This window comes from Stylophora pistillata, chromosome 14 (genome assembly GCF_964205215.1).
Source record: "Stylophora pistillata chromosome 14, jaStyPist1.2, whole genome shotgun sequence".
Taxonomy (NCBI): Eukaryota; Metazoa; Cnidaria; class Anthozoa; order Scleractinia; family Pocilloporidae; genus Stylophora; species Stylophora pistillata.
In genome coordinates, this window is record NC_142532.1 from 24,317,897 (window position 1) to 24,340,615 (window position 22,719).

The 22,719-nt window shown below is 36.8% G+C and overlaps 1 protein-coding gene across 6 annotated transcripts; it reads left to right on the plus strand.

Annotated features, from left to right (window-relative positions):
* The first annotated feature begins 271 nt into the window (after nucleotides 1-271).
* Nucleotides 272-21,471, plus strand: LOC148717158 (uncharacterized). Of its 6 annotated transcripts, XM_088744566.1 has the most exons (11): nucleotides 272-3,803; nucleotides 4,147-4,275; nucleotides 5,202-5,261; nucleotides 15,586-15,667; nucleotides 15,815-15,870; nucleotides 16,020-16,114; nucleotides 19,519-19,608; nucleotides 19,824-19,972; nucleotides 20,317-20,380; nucleotides 20,959-21,062; nucleotides 21,400-21,471. In XM_088744566.1, the coding sequence occupies exons 1-4, from the start codon at nucleotides 3,686-3,688 to the stop codon at nucleotides 15,597-15,599; spliced, it is 321 nt and encodes a 106-aa protein (XP_088600692.1). In that variant the 5' UTR covers nucleotides 272-3,685; the 3' UTR covers nucleotides 15,600-15,667; nucleotides 15,815-15,870; nucleotides 16,020-16,114; nucleotides 19,519-19,608; nucleotides 19,824-19,972; nucleotides 20,317-20,380; nucleotides 20,959-21,062; nucleotides 21,400-21,471. The 6 variants fall into 6 exon arrangements, 3 of the variants coding, with proteins under 3 accessions (XP_088600692.1, XP_088600690.1, XP_088600691.1); XM_088744564.1 differs by lacking the exons at nucleotides 272-3,803; nucleotides 4,147-4,275; nucleotides 5,202-5,261 and adding an exon at nucleotides 11,599-12,245; XR_015995174.1 differs by lacking the exons at nucleotides 272-3,803; nucleotides 4,147-4,275; nucleotides 5,202-5,261; ... (2 more) ...; nucleotides 16,020-16,114; nucleotides 19,519-19,608 and adding exons at nucleotides 18,905-19,150; nucleotides 19,257-19,328.
* The last annotated feature ends 1,248 nt before the right edge of the window (nucleotides 21,472-22,719 follow it).

Below are 22,719 nucleotides of genomic sequence, written 5' to 3' on the forward strand. Positions count from 1 at the left end.
TTGGATCAATTGATATTCATATCTCTTGATTGGTTCGCTTTTTTTCTTTTGTGTTTATTGTAATTCATTAGGTTTTGTGTTTAGTGAGTCAATTTCTTATGTTTTCCGTGAGGTTCGCTTGCTCAAATGGCCAGTTACAATCAATAATTTCGCTCTCGGCTTATAGCCGATGGTTTTACCTTTTTTTTTGGGCAGCTTGAGTGTAGCGTAAAGACCCTGAAAGTCAGGGTCTCGGCTTATAGCCGAGATCGGCTTATAGGTGAAGAAATACGGTATTTGACAAAGACGAGATATGCGAGAAGACACTGTTTTTGAAACATGTTTGTCATAGGACAACTGAGAATCCACGTAGACTCCAAGATCACGCACAGAGTCACATGGAGTCAACTCCTTGCCAAGGAGCGACAGCTTGAAATCGTCTAAACGAGATAACATCTGCTTTGTACCGAAGACGATCAATTTTGTCTTATCCGGGTTAATTAGAAGTGAATTGTTAAAACACCAATAACGTATCGAGGTTAAATCTTGTTGCAGGTCCGTGATCGATATGTCCTTATCTTTAACATTAAAGGACAAGTACATTTTTGTGTCGTCTACATATGAGTCTACTTCGCATTTCTTTAGTGATAGAGGAAGATCATTAACGTAAACACTGAAAAGCAAGGGTCCCAAGATGGACCCTTGTGGTACTCCAGTCGAGACGGGAAGAAGGTCAGACAGGCTTGAATTGATACGTACTCTCTGATATCTGAATGAAAGATAGCTCTGGAACCATAGAATCACTTGGCTGGATGGGTTGTAAACAGGACCCCAGTTGATACCAGTGTTTACAACACTGAAGGGGCTATCCTGTATGTCTACTCTAGTCTCTCTTCCAGATAGGAGGGGGTCTCAGGACAAGTACGTGTATACATACATACCAATACAAGTTGATCCAGCACTGCCTGACAAATGACTAAAACCTGTATAATGGGTTGTAAGTAATGTCAGTTGCATACAACCCGCCATCAATTATCAAAACTCGCAATTGATTCCATCACAGTCGGTAATTCTACCATTCAGCCTCTCAACAGTGTTCGAAACCTGGGTTCCTGGTTTGACTCCAATATGTCCATGTCCATTCACATTGGTAAGATCTGCAGCAAAGCTTTTCATGGATTGTATAAAATTCGCCAAATTAGGAAATTCCTCAGTCCTGAGTCCACGAAGACTCTTGTTCACGCATTTGTGACTTCGCATTTAGACTATTGCAACTCCCTTTTATTTGGCGTACCCAAGTACCAGACAGAGCGTCTTCAGAAGGTGCTTAACGCCGCTGCTCGACTAATTTTTAGGATTCCCAAGTTTCACCACATCTCGTCCGCCTTATATAATCTTCACTGGCTTCCTGTGGCTTACCGCGTCCATTTTAAGTTGTTACTTTTGGCAAGAGTACCATATAACCCCATACATTAATTATGCATTCAGTCTTTGTTCAATTAAAACAATAGCGATAACAATAGAACACCGCAGAGACTAGTAGTCTTTGTTTTGAAAATTTGGATTTTTTTTCTAAGTCTTTTTTGAAACAGGGTAAATTTGGTGTGTTTTGGCTTTGCAAAACAGAAAACTCAAGTAATTTTCCAGAGGTTTTTAATTTTGAAATATAACTGAATGTTCAGTTTCGTTTTGAAAGCGTAAAATTGGCCGGAAAATAACGTCAAGTCTACGGTCAGGCTTTGAAGTTTGTCATTGCAAAGTTTAAATAAATTTTGTGTCTTACCTGTTCTTGTGGTTTTGGTTGATTCTTTCATTATCCTTTCGTGTCCTAGTGATGAAAATTGTTTGTGAAGGCCGGTGCATACAGCGATGCAAAGAAACCTTTGTATCTAGTCTTTCTGGACTTGACAAAGTTGGGCGATATGTTCGATAACGTTTCCAAAGGGATCGTTTCCGTAGTGCTGACGCCACATATATTCTTGTAGGTAGCCATCGAAAAGTCCTTTGGATGTTCCTGTTTGGGGCAAACCTCGCTTGATTCCCCACCATGTATTTTCGATACCCTGTGTGTGCGCACCGGTGAATTCCGGCGCATTGAAGCCATTCCATCGCAACCCTTTTTTGAACATCGCCACTCGTACCCGTCTCGCGATGAAGCACGTCGCGTCCAGCTAAGTTCATTGCTGCGCCCAGCTCGAGGACATTTTACCCACGTCACAAGCGGGTTGTGATCCTTACACCACTGTATGCACCGGTCGTGATCCGATAATATTCGAGAAAGTCGAATAAAATTCAGTCTCCCCATCTCCGAGTTGTTGTTGTTGTTCTTCCTTCTATCTTCTTCTTTCGTTGATGTTATTAGAAAGAGGTATGAATAAATTTTGTTTTCTATGTGGTATTTGGCCAATCGTAGAGAAGAAGAAATCCATTCTTTAGTGCAAAGGGGACCTTTGGTGCATTATATCAATGCACATATTGTTATGAAAATTTTTTTACTGAAAGGTTAAAAAAAAATGTAGCTTTTGGAGAGGAACTCCTACCTGGTTTGCGTAGCATAGTGGTAAGGCTATGGTTTCATAATTGTGTGATAATAACGCGTTGTCTGAGGAGCGATGGTTCAAGGCTCAGCAGAACTGCCAAGAAGGTAAAAAGGAAAGGAAAGAAAAAAAAAAAAAAAACCGAGGAGAACTTAGGAACGAAGGGGAGAAGGGAGAAGAACGTGAGAAAGGAATGGAGACGAAAACGCCGCTTGCAATCAATTTCTCTTTTATTGAAGCAGTAAGTACTTATTAGTAATGTATATATGCTAAACCCATGGGAATAAGTCATTGTCTTAAAAACAATGAGGTGCATACATAATTAATGAAATTGAATGCATAATTAATGTATGGGGTTATATGGTACTCTTTCCGTTACTTTTAATTTATAAAGCTTTAAACAACCAAGGCCCACTATACATAAAAGAATATCTGCAGCCACACAGTGTCAAGGGTCATCAGCTACGTTCCTGCAATCAGGGTCTCCGTAAGGTCCCAAGAACTAACTTTAAGACCTTTGGTGATCGTGCTTTTGCCCGTTCTGGACCTTTTTTGTGGAACGAACTGCCGCTTGAAATTCGAAACAGTCCAAGTGTAACGATTTTTAAGTCAAAGCTTAAGACACATCTATTCAAGCTGGCTTACAGTTTGTTTTGATATTTTGTCGTTTATCATTTTAATATTTGTAGTTAATAATGTTGTAAAGCGCTTTAGAATATTTTATAATTTTAGCGCTCTAGAAATGTAAATTATTATTATTATAACCCATTATGTTGTATAATGCTTAATGTCATGATTAAGTATTGTTACTGCTTGACATCATAGCTATTAACATTAGAAACAATGGTTTTGATTTGTGTTATTGTAGCCTATAAAAATAATTTTTTTCTCACTCAGACATTCTTTTCAGAACTGCTCTAGCTTGCATGGAGTTTTGGAAAGGAAACAGGCCTTTCATTGATACCTTGACAATTTTCAAGTGGTCAAACGTAAGCTTTGTTGCAGATCACGATACAATATATAGTTATTTTGAATCATGAATCTGTTGATAGCTCATTGTTGGGAAATGACTGATCTTTAATTTAGTAATCAGTAAGTGTTATGTGGCTGTAAGGTGGTCTTGACTGACATCACTGCATGTGATTAGTGCACTTGGTCATATATTTTTCATGAATCATATATGTTCTTTTACTGAGTTGCGGATGAATGTAAAGGTCTTACCTACCAACAGAAGAATAAGAAAGCATCCGAAAAGTGGTGAGAAAGAAGTGACATGGAGAAAAAAAGGTTTGTGGATTTTGCAAAAGTTTATAAAGAATTAAATGTCAAAGTATCAGAACTCACGGAGGAGCAGAAAAGAAAACTAATTGATAGACACAGAAAGAAACTTTTGGAAGAGGTACTATTAATACAGCTGTGTATGTTCACCCTGATAGAGTTAAGTTGCCTATCTTCAAAAAACATTAATAATACTAACGGTAATTATGAATGATTCATATTGAGCATTTCCTTAGGGGATTTAAAAGAAGTGTTTTCGGGTTAGACCTATATCTTAATAATTAAGACTGAAGATAATATAACCTTTTTAATTGCCTTATTTTATTGCATGTATAAATCCTGGTTCTTGAAGATTTGGGTTGTCAGACATCCACATTATATCTGGATATCAGTGGTGAAGTGTACAACCTTGCATCTAGGGCTGGAACAGCATTTCTTGCAACTAATCAAGGGATGAGCATAAAATTTCGAGAATATTTTGGTAAGAAGACAATATTTGCTTTCAAACAGTGAAATTTTATGTGACAAGTACACCATAATTATTCACTTTGAGCGAGGTTAAGAATATGGAATCGAGTGTACTGTTTTGCATTTTAAACCAAAGATGGCATCTGCAGCCAATATCCTATTTGTGGATTGTGGCCATATAATAGATGACAGGTTCTTAATCAACCCTTTTCCTCCCCAGTCTTGCCTCTCTCTTGTTTTATGGTGTACATTGTGTATATTTTCTAGTGTTTGATTGCCCTCGCCTTCATTAAGATTTTAATAAAGCAATTACCCTATATGAGTTACCCTTACAAACAGAGCACTGCAGATATTTCATTCACTGATTAAGGTTTGCCATTTTATGGGAGAACTGGAACATAAAACATCCTTTTTGTGGGTGTTGGTGGACCTCATGAAGTGCCCATTAATGGAAGCTAAGAACTATGAAAAATGAACGGCACAATTTGGCACTTTGTTTCAAGGAAGGGAGCATGTCTTCAAGAGCTGCATCAAAGGGGATGTTAATAAGTAAGATCAAGATGCAGACACTGCTGTGATCTTAGCAAACAGGATAATGTCTTGATTGAGTCACCTATATAACAATCTTGCCATCTACCTTAGAGTCTGAGACAAGGAATTTCAGTGAGGGGTTGCATCTCATGGGACTACAGTACAAAATCCTATTTGATAGGGACTGGTTTTGATACCAAGAATAATTTATTTTCAAGTACTCCAGAGTTTTTAAACATTAATGTTGTAGGTGTTGTGACTTTTTCAAAAATTAAGGTACATGTATGTAAGTTGAACCACAAAGAAGTGTATGGGCCATTTAATAGAATCCTCATGTGAAACTTACATGTAGCTGCCATTCATATCTTGTTTACATATTAAGTCTTTTGTTTACTTTCTGTTTTATAGGTGCAAATCATCAGCAATTTACTATTGCTCATGTGCAAGACCTTTTCAACAAGAAATACAGTAGGTATTTAAAAAACTGCAGAAGTTATCATTAAACAACTGCGTTTTGTATGTAACTAGTGGTTTGAGTTACAAATGGAATGTACTAAAGGAATGTAAATTTTAGTTTAATGCATGTATGAGTTATTTCAGAAATAGAATTTTTCTGGTTTAGTTAAGAAACAATTAATTACAGTGATGTTTTAAATAATGATCAAGTACTGGGAAAGAACATTATCTGCACTGCCCATGGCCCTCTTTACTTTCAGTGTTGTGCAAATTTGGATTCTGGGGAGCCATTTTGTTTACCAGGGGCCATTTGCTCTGTTATTTTAGTTACACTTAGTCAACAAGGATTGTGTACTGTGTAAAAAGGGCTCAATTAAGGACCAAAACAGCTACAGTAATTACTTCCTTGAAGACATAGCTTTTGCTAGAATGTTATGAATAATTTGTTGTTTTTCTACTGACGCCAACTCAAAACCAAAATTCAATACTAATTTTTTACTTAGATATGCAAACATTTATAAGTAGCGAGCAGAATTGTCATGAGTGAAAGTTGTCTAAAGTTCCATCATCTGCCTTAGTTGAGCTCTGAAGGAAGTCTTAGGGTAATAATTTACCGTAAGTAAATTTAAGGTATTTTTTGCAGTCACAAATTTGATTAATTAAAATTAATTAAATTAATTTGCTGAACATTTCACTGATAAATTAACTTTAAAAACCCTCCATCTGGTTCGAAATCAGGCCAGATTGCTGTATCAAAGTTAGGTCAATTTAATTCCATAGAGGTATAACCAAAATGCGACTGTTCATTCAGATCATGTCGCATTAGACCAATCGATGGAAATGAAATCATCGATCAATTTAGCTACATTACAATAAAATGTTAAATAGTATAATCTAAGTGAAGAGAATGACCCAATATTGATTCTAGAACCTAAGTGATAATAATTAGCCTAAGAGAATACACTCTTGATTGAAATGCCAAGACCAACAGTATTATGCTGGAGCCAGAAAGTATTTTTGTTAATGAAAGTCATGTAACCCTTTAAGCATACTTTTGAATGTTAACTCTATGGTTCATTTTCGAGGAATTGCTTTTTCCTTTGCTGTTATTTGCTTTTCCTTTAAATGCCTTAAAGGTTACATTGATTTTAATGTTTTGTCATGTGTAAATTTTAAGACGTCTAAATATAACATCAGAAATAGTGAGGTTACACTGGGGAAAGGCCTTTTTGGAACTGATGTTTTTAAGTTTTCTTTTTTTAATCATATTGTAGACCTGTGGAATTCTCTTCCACTACACATTAGAATGATTGAATCTTTCTCATCATTTAAGAACAGTATTAATGAATTTTATCAAAACAAATTTACTGGAAATAAGGATAGATTTTTATAATTAATTAATAATTATTGTCATGTTAATTATGCTATTTGAGCTACTATATTGTACGTAAAAATTTTTTTCCCTTCATTGAGGCAGTTTATTCTTATGAGGAATCTTTGAATTCTGTATAAACTGACCTAATTATTTAGATCTTGTAAATTTTTTATTTTTTTTAATAATCATTAATTTATCTTTAATTTGTATATTATGTTAAGACCTGTATTATTGAAATTGAGTATATTAAAAAATTAAATTAAATTGTTACTGCGGACGTGTCACGTATAGGATTAAAACAACACATCATTTATCTTTAATGCTCTCCACTGAACAAGTTTCATCTCAGTATATTAAGTGTACTTCACCAGGACCCAACTTATATGGTTTCTATTCTTATGAAATGTACCCATAGTAAAGTCGCTTTGAATTTGGTGATTCGTTGCAAATTATTTCACAACTATAAAATATTGTCGGTTAATTAATACAAATCACCTTTGAGGGAAAATTTCCTTGGTTTCTTCTTATTATTTCTTTACTGATAGTTAATATCTGCCTTTTTTAAAAAAAGTTGAATTGTACTGTATGGAATTAATTATACTCAATGTGCGAGCAGTCGTGCATTCGGAGAAAAGAGAAAGGCAAATCACTGATGGACACTAATAGCTTTGACCTTAGTTTGAGCTGAACAATCAACTCTGATTTTACAGTTATGAAGCTAACTACACTTGCTAGGGAGATTATTTATAGTAGCATTAAATATTTTTTTCTTTTTTGGATAGATTGTAAAGATTGTGTGATAACTGTCAATCATACAGTTGTTCATGACTTTTTTGATGAGGTATTTTACGTTGCACCGATTTTGAGCTTGTCGCTTGTTTTCAAAGATGGAACACTTGGCAGGTCTGAATGGGACCTCCTTTTAAAATTCAGCTGTGAAATTTTGGATGCCACGCTCAGAAATCGTATGGCAACAGCCATCATCCAACGTGTATAGTTAATAACTGCAATGTATTATGTCATAAATACGCCAGTCTGATACTGAGTCGTCGTTGCAAACACAGGACATAACTTTAGATATAGGGTGGGTGAAGAGCCAAGAAAATGACTAATAAAACAGGGTTGAGTGGGCCACCGGCTACTCCCAAATTTCATATATTTAGAAAATATAAACAGAAAAATGAGGTTGATTTCGTGAGGTTCCAGTGATTACCTGTACACCCCACACTAACAGGCCGGTTAATGACCCCAATTTTCCGAAAATTAGAAAATAGCTGAAAACGGGGTCGTTCTCGCGAAGTTTCCAGTGATTACCTATACCCCCCACCAAAACACCGGTGAATGACCCCAATTTTCAGACATCTAGAAAATAACGAAAAACAGGGTGGAGTTCAGAAGTTTCCAGTCATTATCCATACACTCCGCACTAACACACCGGTTAAGGACCCCAACTTCAGATATCTAGATACTAGGAACAAAAAATGGGGTCGATTTTGGGAGTTGCCAGTGATTACCCATACACCCCCCACCAACACTCTGGCTTAGTGACCCAATTTTCAGATATGTAGAAAATAGCAACAAAAAATGGGGTCGATTTTGGGAGTTGCCAGTGATTACCCATACACCCCGCACCAACACTCTGGCTTAGTGACCCAATTTTCAGATATATAGAAAATAGCAACAAAAAATGGGGTCGATTTCGCGAGTTTCCTGAGTGATAAGCTATACACTCCGATTTAATGCTCCGGACCGAATTTTCAGATATTTCAGTTGAAAATAACAACATAAAACAGGGTCGATTTCGGGAGTTTCCAGTGATTACTCATACACCTCGCACTAAAACACCGGTTAATGACCTCCATTTTCAGATATCAAGAAAATAGCAACAAAAAACGGGGTTGATTTCAGGAGTTTCCAGTCATTATCCATACACTCCGCACTAACACACCGGTTAAGTACCCCAACTTCAGATATCTAGAAACTAACAACAAAAAACGGGGTCGATTTCGGGAGTTGCCAGTGATTACCCATACACCCCGCACTAACAAACTGGTTTGGTGACCCCAATTTTCAGATATCTAGAAAATAGCGACAAAAAACGGGGTCGATTTTGTGAGTTTCCTGTGTGATAACCTATACACTCTGCTTTAATGCTCCAGGCCCAATTTTCAGATATTTCGGTAGAAAATAACAACAGAAAACAGGGTCGATTCGGGAGTTTCCGATGATTACCCATACACCTCGCACTAAAACACCGGTTAATGACCTCAATTTTCAGATATCTAGAAAATAACAACAAAAAACGGGGTCGATTTCGGGAGTTGCTAGTGATTACACATACACCCTGCACTAATACACTGGTTAATGACCCCAATTTTCAGATATTTACAAAATAACAACATAAAACGGGGTCGATTTCGCGGCACCTCGCCCTATCACACCGGGTAATGAGTTTGCAATGCTTAATTTTCACGTGGAGACTTCTGTTGCTTACAGTTTGTATAGATTTGAAATAACAACAGAGAACGGGGTTTATCTCTCGCGTTTCTGGTCACTAGCGATACACCCCACATAATTGACATTGCTTAATAACCCCGAATTTTCAGATATGACAAAATTATGACTTTGCTAGTTTTCAGCGCTTATCTCAACAGAGAGTCTGAATGGGGGGGAGGAGGGTCCACTTGTCGGTTAATATTCAGTCACTTAGTCGGTAGTATTTTTCACCCTTTGTCGCTAGTTGGTTAAGCAGCACGACGGGTTGACAGGTCCAGTTTGTAACTTCTTGGATAATGTGGAATAAAATGTGCAAAAAGGGCCTGTTTTAAGTACTCCATTTTCAAATAATTGGAAAATGATTGAAAGTGATAACCTGTATACCCTGCGTTAGGAGATTGTTTAACACCGATTTTTAAATCTTTGGAAAACTATCGTCTGGGACTCGATTTTGTTTGTTCAACTACAGAAACTGGGTCATTAGGCCACTTGGGTAGAAAGGGACTACCCGCAGGTCAAAAAGAACGTTGTCCTAGCTTCTTGAACCATTTTAGACAGAAGGGTCACTTATCGGTATCTACCGTATTTATTCGCCCATAAGCCGATCTCGGCTATAAGCCGAGACCCTAAACTTCTTCATGTCAGCAGCTTTGCATTGAAATAAAAAATAAACAAAAAACATTCGGCTATAAGCCGAGACCTAATAATTGCAAAGTACTCCACGCGTGTCGTTAACTGAGATGAATTAACATAAACCGAAAACAAAAGGAGCTTCCCCCTCGGGAAACATGTAACCAAAAAGTAGGTTATTTACTCAGTTGTTATTGGTCGTTTAATTGAAAGTAACAACAAATCACAGATAAGTTGAATTTAATGTGTAAATAAATAGAACCATGCGTGACATAACAAAACATTCACCTGAGTTCAGAATCCTGTCTCAAACAATCGCTCTCTTTCAAAGTTATCGTAATCGATCATCATGCCGAAAGTTCGTCGTTCTTCATACAACTTAGCGTTCAAACTAAAAGTCGTTGCTGAAGCAGAGGCCGTCGAGAACAACTCCGACATCGCTAGAGATTACGGAATCAGTGAATCGATGGTGCGTCGCTGGCGAAAAGATTAAGCGAACCTGTTTTATGGTGAGCTTAAAATGTCAGCAAAGCGAAAGACGATGGGCTGCCTTTCGCCAAAGTATCCTGAATTGGATCAAACACTACTGGACTGGTTTTCAGAGCAGGGGAGTCAAGGTAGGTCTTTCGCTTCTTTAAAACAATGAAAAGCTTCGATCAACTGATATCTGTCAGATCGTGTTGCAATGTTTACACAAACCGTGGGAATGACCGCTTCTGATTGGCCAGTTTTTCATGTCGTCAAAACAAGTCAAACAATTGATCTCTGTTATCTTATACAGGAATTGCTGTAAGCGGATTAATTCTACGGCTAAAGGCAAAGGAGTTGAGCAGTGATCCAGACTTCAAAGCCTCACTGGGTTGCTACCAGAGATGGAAAAAGCGCCATTCCATCAGCCTTCGCACTAGGACAACCCTGGCCCAGCGACTCCCACAAGATCTGGAAGAAAAGATCATCCAGTTCCATCAGTTCGTGATCGCACTTTGGCAGCGGTATGGCCATTCGCTCTCCAGGCTGTTCAATATGGATGAAACTCCTATGCGATTCGAGCTTCCGTCGAGCAGAACCAACAATGATTTACATGTACCTACCTTTCGTGATCTCGGAAATTTGTGTTTGTTGATAATCGCTCGGCTTACAGTCGAATAAACATTGAATTTCGAATCTTGTTAAGCACCCTTAAAATATTTTTTGGCGAAAATACACGGCTATAAGCCGAACCCCCTTCCTTGGCGAGAATTTACCTGTTCTCAGTTTGATTTGTTGGAAAAATCGCTCGGCTTATAGGCGAACAAATACGGTAATCTACTTGGGCTATCCAGGCACGTTCAATATCTTAAAAAGTTTGAGGGTTCTCAGTGTTGATTCTGTAGAGTCCAGGCAGATAGTTTGATGTTTGGAATTACAGCTTTATTGTAATTACAGCTAGTAATACGCTACGGCTGTGAATTTATAAATTAGTATCAAACCGCAAATGGACAAAAGAATGTTACATGCATATTCGCAAATGTATATGCACTACTGATAGTAACTGTTTTTCTTGAATGTATAACATTTTTTGAATTACATTGATTTATTGAAATAGTACAAGGCTGTGATGTACTTTGCAAAATTATCCTCACTAAAAAGTAACTGAAAAATATGCAGGGCTTACTGTAGTTTGCGAAACGAAATGGAATAACTGTAGTTTGCGAAATGAAAAATCTGTAGTATGCGAAATGGAAAGTCTGTAGTTTGTGAAATGGAAAATCTGTAGTTTGCGAAATGAAATTCCTCGCCTAGGCTGCGAAAAAGAAAAACAAAAAAGGGACGCTCGACTAAATACCCTCGACTTCGACATACGACCCTCGACCCATGATGGCTCAACCAAAAGTTAGACTCCCCTGACCTGTTAGAAAATGTAACGCAAGGGTCTCCTACCTAGCAAATGTATGCAAAGGTGATCGCCAGGATAGTCTTCCGCCAGAATTTAATTTTGACAGGGAAATTTCATTTCGCAAACTACAGATTTTCCATTTCGCAAACTACAGATTTTACATTTCGCAAACTACAGACTTTTCATTTCGCAAACTACAGATTTTTCATTTCGCAAACTATAGATTTTCCTTTTCGTTTCGTTTCGTTTCGTTTCGCAAACCAAAGTAAGCCATCTCAAACTTCAAGTTTTGGGGATTTTTTCGCGTTTTGTTCGCACTTTCATCATTAAAATATCCTCAACCGAAGAGCCATTAAACACCATGAATATCCACATAGTTAGAAATGTTGGTGAACTTGTCATACTCCTTCATTCATCTTCAAAAAATATTACAAAAAGGTGTCGATTGTCCAGTTGAAACCTCGCAGAAACGCGTCGCAAACTCAACAAATGGCGTTAAGCTAATGCCACTCGCGCATGCGCAGGCCAAATGCCTCTCTGTTCACTTTGCCGCCTTCGAGGACCAACGCTTCGGACCGCACTTCTGGTTGCAGTTCATCTCCCTTTGCAGGAATACTGGGTAAGTCAACTGCTGACTCATATTATTACGAGTCAAACTTCGATCGATCCAGTTAGTTCCTGCGTTTAAACCGAGCAAATTTCAAGAGCGCGGACGCGGTTGCTTTGTTCAGGTCGCATGAATTTTGAAGATCTATGGCTGTTTCCAACGAGGAATCGGAACAACTTCAGAATACCCGTCCACATCATTTACATTTGTCGGGAAGCTTTGAAAAATGAGGTATAACACAGTAGACGCTATTCTTAGTCAATGAGTCAATGAAATGTAATTGATATGGCAGGGTTAACAATACATGCCTGCGTAAGAATTTTAAAATTATGCTCTATAGGTATTATAAATCATTTAAAATAGACTTTTTTCAATGCTTTTTTTAAGCTATTTACATATTCATGATCTACGACAGATGATGGTAGCTTATTCCAACAATCAATAAAAAAAAAAAAAAAATGAAACTAGTGGCAGCGCTTGGCCAGGTAGTATTTAATTTTGATTTGATTTCATTTATCTTTGGTTTCATTTTATTTCTATTTTACATTTCATTTACTTTCACTTGCTTTTATTTTAAAAAGAAAAATAAGAAATAAATCGAAATTTAAAAAAAATAACAAAAATAATTCCTATAAATTTGAATATGTTTAATGGCAGTTCTCGGCCACTATACACGTCTGCAACACTTATGTCTTTGTTTGTCTGAGGCATTAAATGATTGAGAATTTTTTTCTTTTGGCGTTGAAAGGCCCATCCTAGTGAGTAGTTAAGATCTCAAAAACTGATTTATAGCAATCAATTTCTTTGAGATAGAGCCATTTAGATATTGGTATGTAAAATGGCTTATTCTGTTAATAAAAACCCTCAAAAACAATTGCGTCACACACCCTGGACGTGGCCACTACTGCCAATCTAGATTTGGATTCTTATAGAACTATGTATAAGCTTTCATGAAAAGTAAGTTTGGCTCTCATATTTTGAATGTAAAAATCTGTCAAATTTTCATGTCTCATGTGGAATAGCCCTTTTTAGCTCAAAATTACTTACTCCAAAAACATGCACTCGGCAGTAATATGAAATGAACTTGTGGCTTAAATTCAAAAGGGAACAGCAGATCTGAAAAAGATTGAAGAGCAAAGCAGCAAAAATAAAACAGTTATCTTGGCGACCAGTCTTAAGGAATAACCCCTGTTGGTTCAAGTACTCAGCGTATAAAAGAGATACCTATTTTTATAAGTTGAGGATGTCTAAACATGTTGTTTTAATCAGTCCTGGCAAGGTGATTAAAGTAGGAAATAAAGAGGTACAATCTTCTTGCTACCCACCAAACAACCTATTCATGTTTCTGAAAAGACGTATTAAAAAAAGACCTTTAAAAAACAGCTTCTCCAATAATCATCGGTTGTTCCACAGAAACAGCAATCATGGCCTTCCTATGGCTTAGATTTTCAACAGATAGTGATATAAATAAATGTGGGTATTACACTGTAGACCTCCGTTTATTGCATGTACTAAACGTTTTATTCTAGACTAAAGATTTCAGAATTAACAAGTACAGTATGAACACCTCTTTTACTGAAACACACAATGTACTGACCTTATTTGACTGAATAGTGACATTTTGTGACTCAATCAATCAATCAATACTTTATTTACCCACGTAGCGTCAAGGAGCTCGTAGAGCTTGTTCAAAATACATAGGTGCCTCTAAGATTAAGAATCTAAAAAACCTAATACATACTGTCAAGACCTAATAGATTAGAAATTGAAATTGGACTTTAATTGATTTTAATAAACATTGTCAGTCCAGTGACAGAATCCTTTATCACAGATGAAAAAGCGACAATATAGTGTAATGTCAGCTCCCATTCAGCCTGTGTTACAAAATAAAGAATTCTATAGCTGAGAGGGAAAAAGGGACTCACTGAAACAAAATCAAGGTACACTTGATAAACAGAAACATAAACAACATGCAGTATGATGCACGATCCTCGTAGTATTGAAGAAAATCATAAAGATGCACATTGAATGTTGACTTGTAAATTTGTGTTGCAACATCCAAGGTCTCTTAATCTCTAAAGCTATAACTAATAGCTCCGCTGATCTTCTACAGGTAGAGAGACATTGTGCTTTCAATGCTAAAGAGGTGCAGCCCCAATGATTCCAAGGATCTCTTTATGATTTTTTTCAATACACAGCACAATAGTTTTTATCAGTTAGTCACTGACCTGATCAAGCAGCAGGCTAAAATCCACCTCAGTGACTGGAGGTACTGCTGGATACACACCTGACAGAATTTCAAAATCGTTAGAAATAGGCTAACCTTTTGACGTCTGGAATGATCACCGTGAACAGTGAACACTCAGTGGGGAGTTGAGAGACACAGTTACAGATTTGCATATAATTATGAAGAATTCTTGTAATCCCTAAGTGTTCAGATAAGGTTTTGTAAAGTTGATAAAGTCCTCTATTGCTTTTATAAAATATTACATCAATAAGAATTGAACTTGTCGGTGAAACTGAAGAGAAAAATAACAAGAAAGATCTAAAGAAATATTTCAGCTTTTTTAAAATTATCTTGCTCTTGATAACAAATGAGACTGTACATAGTAACAACTAATGCTCTGGGTGCTTTATTCATCATTGTCACTGTGGTTTGTATGAAGCTATCTAATCCATCTGACAGCTGGTCGTCATAACAACTTGCTTTTTATAGGATGTTTTTCCTTCATTGCTACTTTAACTTAATCGATAGTTTTTTTGGTGTGTGTTTTTATTGACCAAGACAAAGCTTAGATGCATAAAAAGACAAAAAAAAAAAACAAAAAACAGGCAAATAGTTAGCTATCTTCACCAAGCAAGCATGCTAATTAAAAAATTTTTCATCAGTTGTAAAAGGATTTGGTGGCTAAAATAAGAATAAAAAATGACTTGTTTATTTTGAGAGCTAGGAAAGATAGCCTATTAATTGCTTGTAGCACAGGAGGAGAGATCCATAAAAATGCAGAAAAGAAAAAGGCAAAATTATCCAGCTATCTTGACCTAACAACCTTGGTCGCTTAAGTATTTAGTACATGGTAAAAGGTTTTAGCTTAAATAATCAAGGATGACTTGTTTATTATGAGAACTGGAAAGAAATTCAATGCTTAAATTGCTTTAAATCCATGCAGCATTAATTTCCTATAATAAGGTAACACTTGAAGGGTAGAAGTGAGTTTGTGTTTTTTACAAAAAGAGGTTTCTTTTCTTTTCCATTCAAGGTGACACTAATAAAAATGTTAGATGTAAAATGTTTGATGAAATATCAGAATTAATACAAAATGTAAACATACCTTCTCTTTGCTTTTTCAAGGCACTCTGCAGTAAGCACAGTGATCACATTGCAGAGAATAAAATGGCTATCCAATCTTGCGCTCTTCTGCTGTATACAACAGGTTCTTGTCAAGCAATACATTTTTAGAAAATCCTTATTAAAGTGTTTTACCCTATGTTATTAGTGTTAATTACCTCTGGTTAGCCTCATTTATTTTTACTGAAACAACAGACTTCAAAATGTAACATCACTTTAATTTTATTTTCAGGTTTTGTATAATAGTGGAAATACAGTTCAGCAACATACACTCTCTGAAGCATTCAGGTATGGGCCTCAGTAATGAAGTGAATTGGGTTTTTTTTAATACTTTCCTTATTATAATTAATGTCTGTAAGTTATAAGTTAATTAAACAGCACAAGTTCATCTATTGATCACTGTACTTTATTTTTTGACATCTTTATGTCTCCATCAGCCAATTACTGAATGAAATTAGACTATGATGAGCTCACGGCCTTAGATCAGCTGTCAGCATGTGGTCTCAAGAACTTCATGTTTGATGTAGCCAAGGTTAGTGAGGCGGGAAGGGGAAGGGGATTGGTGAGCTAATCTGGACTGCACACTTGCAAATGGTTTTTATGTGCAGTATCTGACTGGGCAGATACTAAATTGTAGCATTCTCTGGAGGTTTTTATTTTGGTGAGCTAATCTGGACTGCACACTTGCAAATGGTTTTTATGTGCAGTATCTGACTGGGCAGATACTAAATTGTAGCATTCTCTGGAGGTTTTTTTTTTGGTGAGCTAATCTGGACTGCACACTTGCAAATGGTTTTTATGTGCAGTATCTGACTGGGCAGATACTAAATTGTAGCATTCTCTGGAGGTTTTTTTTTTGGTGAGCTAATCTGGACTGCACACTTGCAAATGGTTTTTATGTGCAGTATCTGACTGGGCAGATACTAAATTGTAGCATTCTCTGGAGGTTTTTTTTTTGGTGAGCTAATCTGGACTGCACACTTGCAAATGGTTTTTATGTGCAGTATCTGACTGGGCAGATACTAAATTGTAGCATTCTCTGGAGGTTTTTTTTTTGGTGAGCTAATCTGGACTGCACACTTGCAAATGGTTTTTATGTGCAGTATCTGACTGGGCAGATACTAAATTGTAGCATTCTCTGGAGGTTTTTTTTTTGGTGAGCTAATCTGGACTGCACACTTGCAAATGGTTTTTATGTGCAGTATCTGACTGGGCAGATACTAAATTGTAGCATTCTCTGGAGGTTTTTATTTTGGTGAGCTAATCTGGACTGCACACTTGCAAATGGTTTTTATGTGCAGTATCTGACTGGGCAGATACTAAATTGTAGCATTCTCTGGAGGTTTTTTTTTTGGTGAGCTAATCTGGACTGCACACTTGCAAATGGTTTTTATGTGCAGTATCTGACTGGGCAGATACTAAATTGTAGCATTCTCTGGAGGTTTTTTTTTTGGTGAGCTAATCTGGACTGCACACTTGCAAATGGTTTTTATGTGCAGTATCTGACTGGGCAGATACTAAATTGTAGCATTCTCTGGAGGTTTTTTTTTTGGTGAGCTAATCTGGACTGCACACTTGCAAATGGTTTTTATGTGCAGTATCTGACTGGGCAGATACTAAATTGTAGCATTCTCTGGAGGTTTTTTTTTTGGTGAGCTAATCTGGACTGCACACTTGCAAATGGTTTTTATGTGCAGTATCTGACTGGGCAGATACTAAATTGTAGCATTCTCTGGAGGTTTTTTTTTTGGTGAGCTAATCTGGACTGCACACTTGCAAATGGTTTTTATGTGCAGTATCTGACTGGGCAGATACTAAATTGTAGCATTCTCTGGAGGTTTTTTTTTTGGTGAGCTAATCTGGACTGCACACTTGCAAATGGTTTTTATGTGCAGTATCTGACTGGGCAGATACTAAATTGTAGCATTCTCTGGAGGTTTTTTTTTTGGTGAGCTAATCTGGACTGCACACTTGCAAATGGTTTTTATGTGCAGTATCTGACTGGGCAGATACTAAATTGTAGCATTCTCTGGAGGTTTTTTTTTTGGTGAGCTAATCTGGACTGCACACTTGCAAATGGTTTTTATGTGCAGTATCTGACTGGGCAGATACTAAATTGTAGCATTCTCTGGAGGTTTTTTTTTCGGTGAGCTAATCTGGACTGCACACTTGCAAATGGTTTTTATGTGCAGTATCTGACTGGGCAGATACTAAATTGTAGCATTCTCTGGAGGTTTTTTTTTTGGTGAGCTAATCTGGACTGCACACTTGCAAATGGTTTTTATGTGCAGTATCTGACTGGGCAGATACTAAATTGTAGCATTCTCTGGAGGTTTTTTTTTGGTGAGCTAATCTGGACTGCACACTTGCAAATGGTTTTTATGTGCAGTATCTGACTGGGCAGATACTAAATTGTAGCATTCTCTGGAGGTTTTTTTTTTTTGGTGAGCTAATCTAGACTGCACACTTGCAAATGGCTTTTATGTGCAGTATCTGACTGGGCAGATACTAAATTGTAGCATTCTCTGGAGGTTTTTTTTTTTTGGTGAGCTAATCTGGACTGCACACTTGCAAATGGTTTTTATGTGCAGTATCTGACTGGGCAGATACTAAATTGTAGCATTCTCTGGAGGTTTTTTTTTTTTGGTGAGCTAATCTGGACTGCACACTTGCAAATGGTTTTTATGTGCAGTATCTGACTGGGCAGATACTAAATTGTAGCATTCTCTGGAGGTTTTTTTTTTTTGGTGAGCTAATCTGGACTGCACACTTGCAAATGGTTTTTATGTGCAGTATCTGACTGGGCAGATACTAAATTGTAGCATTCTCTGGAGGTTTTTTTTTTTTGGTGAGCTAATCTGGACTGCACACTTGCAAATGGTTTTTATGTGCAGTATCTGACTGGGCAGATACTAACTTGTAGCATTCTCTGGAGGTTTTTTTTTTTAAAGACCAGCTATAAAAAACACTAGGTGCAGGCAAAGGTAAACATTTATTTTTGAACAAGACTATGGTGTTTCACTGCTTTGTTGGATTAAAATAGACTGTGCTTCAAACACCAGAAGCCTGCAAAAGTGCAGCTACTTCTGGAGAACATTTCACTTACTTCAAAGCCTATGGAGACACTTGAGACTTGTGAAGCCTTCTGAATGAGATCGTGGAAAGTAACTCAGTAACCCTGAGTTTTGATGATTTACAGTTTACTAGTGGTTTTGGCTGTATTGCGTGATGTTGCAGAATACAAGATAATCTTTGTGGAAAGGCTGCATGAATTGAATCTCAATCAGTTGAATTTCCTTCACAGGCAAGAGGTCTCATGGCTGAAACTCTGGACATGCTTGCACAGAAGGAAAAGTTTCATCTTTCTTGTGAACTTCAGGGCAAGTTGGCATCTAGAGGTTTCACTGATATTATCAGCAGAGGTGCGAATGGCGAGAAAGACATGATTGCAGCACTTTATTGAATAGTTCAATGAAGGGGCATTCACGAGATGATTTTGCACAGTGTTCTGTTGAGTTGACCTGTTCAGAATTCTCTTTTTAGAATTGAAAGAGGTCAAATTTTTTTGGTAAGATGCATGAATTTTTTGATAAAGATTTGTTTATTTTATAATTGTAAAAGCGTTTGACTCTTATTTTTCATACCATCATCACTGACAATGTAATATGTACAAGGTTCATCCTTAAAGTAGCAGATGCCAGCTCAGCAAATAAGAAATAAAGAAAACAAGGTGGCAGTTGAAGTGGGTTCGTTTTTATTTTGTAATGATTTTTAATTCATACTTACCTTGTATGCGGATAACAGGTGCGTTTATACAGTGTATGGATCCTAAGGATGCAGAATCATTTCTGTTGTCTTAGGTACTGTGAGTGAAAATTATTTCATAGGTATAATCTGCCTAAATTTCCTCCATGTACTTTTTGTTTTGAGGTTCAGCTATGTCTTGAAGATAAGAGGAAAGTTTCAACTGAATGCTTGCATTTTTATTGGTTCTTCAGTAACCCTTTCCCTCCCAAGAATGTATTAGTAAATAAATTCTCCATACTGTTTGCTATTCTTTTCCTATAGTGTAACTTTAAAGAATTTGGTATTAGATCAACTAATAATCCCCTCATTGATATGTTTCGTTATTCTCGTTACTCATCTGCTTGATATAATATTGATGTTGTAAGGAGAATTAAGTTCTGTCTCATCACTTATGGGAGTTAAACCAATTTTTTGTGCCTTCCTTTGATTTGCAGCCTGAAATTATTTTAAGTCATTTGAAGTTCCCTCTTTGTCATCTGACTTCATTGAATGAAGAAAGCTTGGTACACATTGCTCGAGTTCTGGACCCATCTCGTCCTTCATTTAGATCCTTGGCAAGTTAAGTGAGACCTCCAAGGCAGAGGTAAGAATTTGTCATTATTTGTAACGACCAAGCTTAATCAGAAATTTAAACTGTATTAACTGTCAGTGTCAAGAGGGAATAACAACTAAAGCCAATAAATAAAAACCTTTGAAGGTGTTTTCAAGGAACTTTCAGATAGGATTAATGATAAATATGACTACTGAACAGATTATGATTTACACTATATATACCATGAATCAGTTGTAATGCATACTACTATCAGATGTTAGCAGTTGTGAAATACAGGTATGAATGGTTTAAGATTGTGATGGTGATGGTGGTTATTGTGGTAATTTGATAAGGGTTTACATTCATAAGGATGTTTCACTTTCATTTAATTTCAGGACTGTATCTGGAAGCTCAATCAGCTCAGTGATTTCTCTTGAAAGTACTGCCAGTTTCAGACAGGTCTGCCTGAGTTATGTTTTTTTTTTCTTCGACAATATATTATTTCATTTATTGTAATTAACTTATCCACACACATCCAACAGAGAATCATTGAAATGTCCAAAGGATGAAACTTTTTTTCAGTGATTATAATGGAAGTTTTAGTGGAAGTGAATGAGAGTTGGCAGGGGGGCACGATAAACTGTTGTTATGAACACTATAAACTAAACTGGAACAAGATAAGGAAGATTCAAAAGATCCATTTATCTTACTTCCTGCAAACTTTTTAAAATAAATGTTGAATTGTTCCTAGGGGAGCAGGGATGGCACAGTGGTGAGAGCACTTGCCCCCCACCACTGTGGCCTGGGTTTGATTCCCGGACTTGGCGTCACATATGGGTTGAGTTTGCTGTTGGTTCTCGTCCTTGCTCTGGGGGTTTCCTCTGGGTCCTCCTGTTTACCTCCCTCTGCAAAAACCAACATTCCAAATTCCAATTCGATTGGAACAGTGGACAAGAAGAGCCACCCAGTAGAATGTCCATTGCTAATTTATTATTTATTATTTATTATTTTTTAATTGTTCACTTTCGGTGATATAGGAGGATCATAAGCAACCTTCCCTGCATGATCTGATTGAGCTGTTTTTATGTTGTCTTTTGGTTTTAAATTATCTCAGAGATGATAAGTTGGATGCTGATGCAAGGTGTGTGTCCCATGTTATTTATCTTCTTTATTAAATTTTTTATAATTTTATATATTGAGGGCTGGGGGATGTCAAAAGTAGAAAGCTGCCGGCAGAAATGGTTAATTTACTTCCATGTTTCAGCTTGCATCTCCAGTTCCTTGAGAGAGATGGCATTTTTTCAAAAAAATTATCCTGGATTAGTTAGGAGCCATCTACCCAAGCCCAGTTTCTTCAAATAAGATGTTGCAGATGTCTTTGAAATTAGGGTTAATAAGAATAATTATGCCTGTAAAAGATTTAATAACTAATTAAAAGGATATTGTAATTGATACTTTTCTCTGTTGTCTGTGTCCAGAGTTGCAGCATTTAAGTGCATTACTGGAGGAGACCAAGCTTCTGAAAATGATCTGGGAAGGAAGAGGGTAATTTCAAGTATTAATAAAAGCTCTCAAATTGTGGTTGATAGTGAAGTACATTCTATGGTACTTTAGATGATCTTCCATTCAGACCATGTAATGATATCATTATCACTGTTTCTGTTCATAATAGGAAAGTACAATGGAGTTCCTGTTCAAGCCTGTCATTTGTCCTATGGCCAACAACACACGGCTGTTGTTAGTTCATCGGGAGATGTTTACACATGGGGAAGATCACAAAAAGGAAGGTACAATGTACAGGCCTCAATTTTTTCAGGTAGGAATTTCACTATTGCTTAAATAGTGCTCTTTACTGCGAGGATCGTACATAAATACGTTTCTACAACCGCGGTTCAAATATATGAGTTTCATATATTCACTGAGTTTGATTTATCATCTTACGGGTTTATGGTGAATTAGTTTGGTGACCTGTTCCCAGTTGGCTTGTTAGCTCAATTGATACAGTGCTGCACTAGTATCGCAGAGGTCAGTGGTTCAAATCCCATGCAGGCCTGAATTTTTTCAGGTGTAATTTTCACTATTGCTTATTAAAATAGTGCTCTTTACTGCGAGGATCATACATAAATACGGTACAATGTGTTGCCAAAAACATCTCTGAAGAATTGAGTGTTATATTTTAGACAAAGAAAGTCTGCCAAATGTTAACTCATCACTGCCTATGTGCTTGTAGTGTCATTATTGAAAAATATTGCTGATCCTATAGCAGCTAGTATGCAGGACACATGTCATATATGTTTATCAACTTTATTGGTCTCATAAGTTATGAATATACAGAAGTAAAAGAAATTTAAAAAAAGGACCAAATAAGATTGCCGAAACAGAAACAAAATCCCATGTGAGGCGCAACCCGAAAACTAAAAAGAAAAAAAATATATATCCGATAAAAAAACTAATGAACTATATGAACTTTGTAATGGGCCTTGCTGATCACCATAGAGTCTCTGTGGCTCCGTGCTAAAGCATCGGAGCACCGAGTCCCAAGGTCTGAGGTTGGATTTGTCATGGGGACTTAAAAATTTTTCTTTCCCCCACACTTGTGACTTAAGATGAAATGTAACATCTTTCTAAGGTTACTGTTACGTAGTTGTAAATTCAGATATAGGTGATCACAGGATTGGACTCCCACTTTTTATAGAGAACAAGATAGATTAAACTTATGATTTCCAATTAATAATGGGATGGTACATTATGTAGGATTTTTTTAATATATCAAATGGAACTAAGATTGTTAGGCTGTG

Bases quoted from the DNA above. Each gene is read 5' to 3' on its own strand.
- LOC148717158 (XM_088744564.1), top strand. From the start codon at position 12,010: ATGTTGGTGAACTTGTCATACTCCTTCATTCATCTTCAAAAAATATTA. The intron at 12,246-15,585 runs GTAAGTCAACTG...TGCTTTTTCAAG, and splicing joins TCCCTTTGCAGGAATACTGG to GCACTCTGCAGTAAGCACAG. The intron at 15,668-15,814 runs GTTCTTGTCAAG...TTTTATTTTCAG, and splicing joins TCTTCTGCTGTATACAACAG to GTTTTGTATAATAGTGGAAA.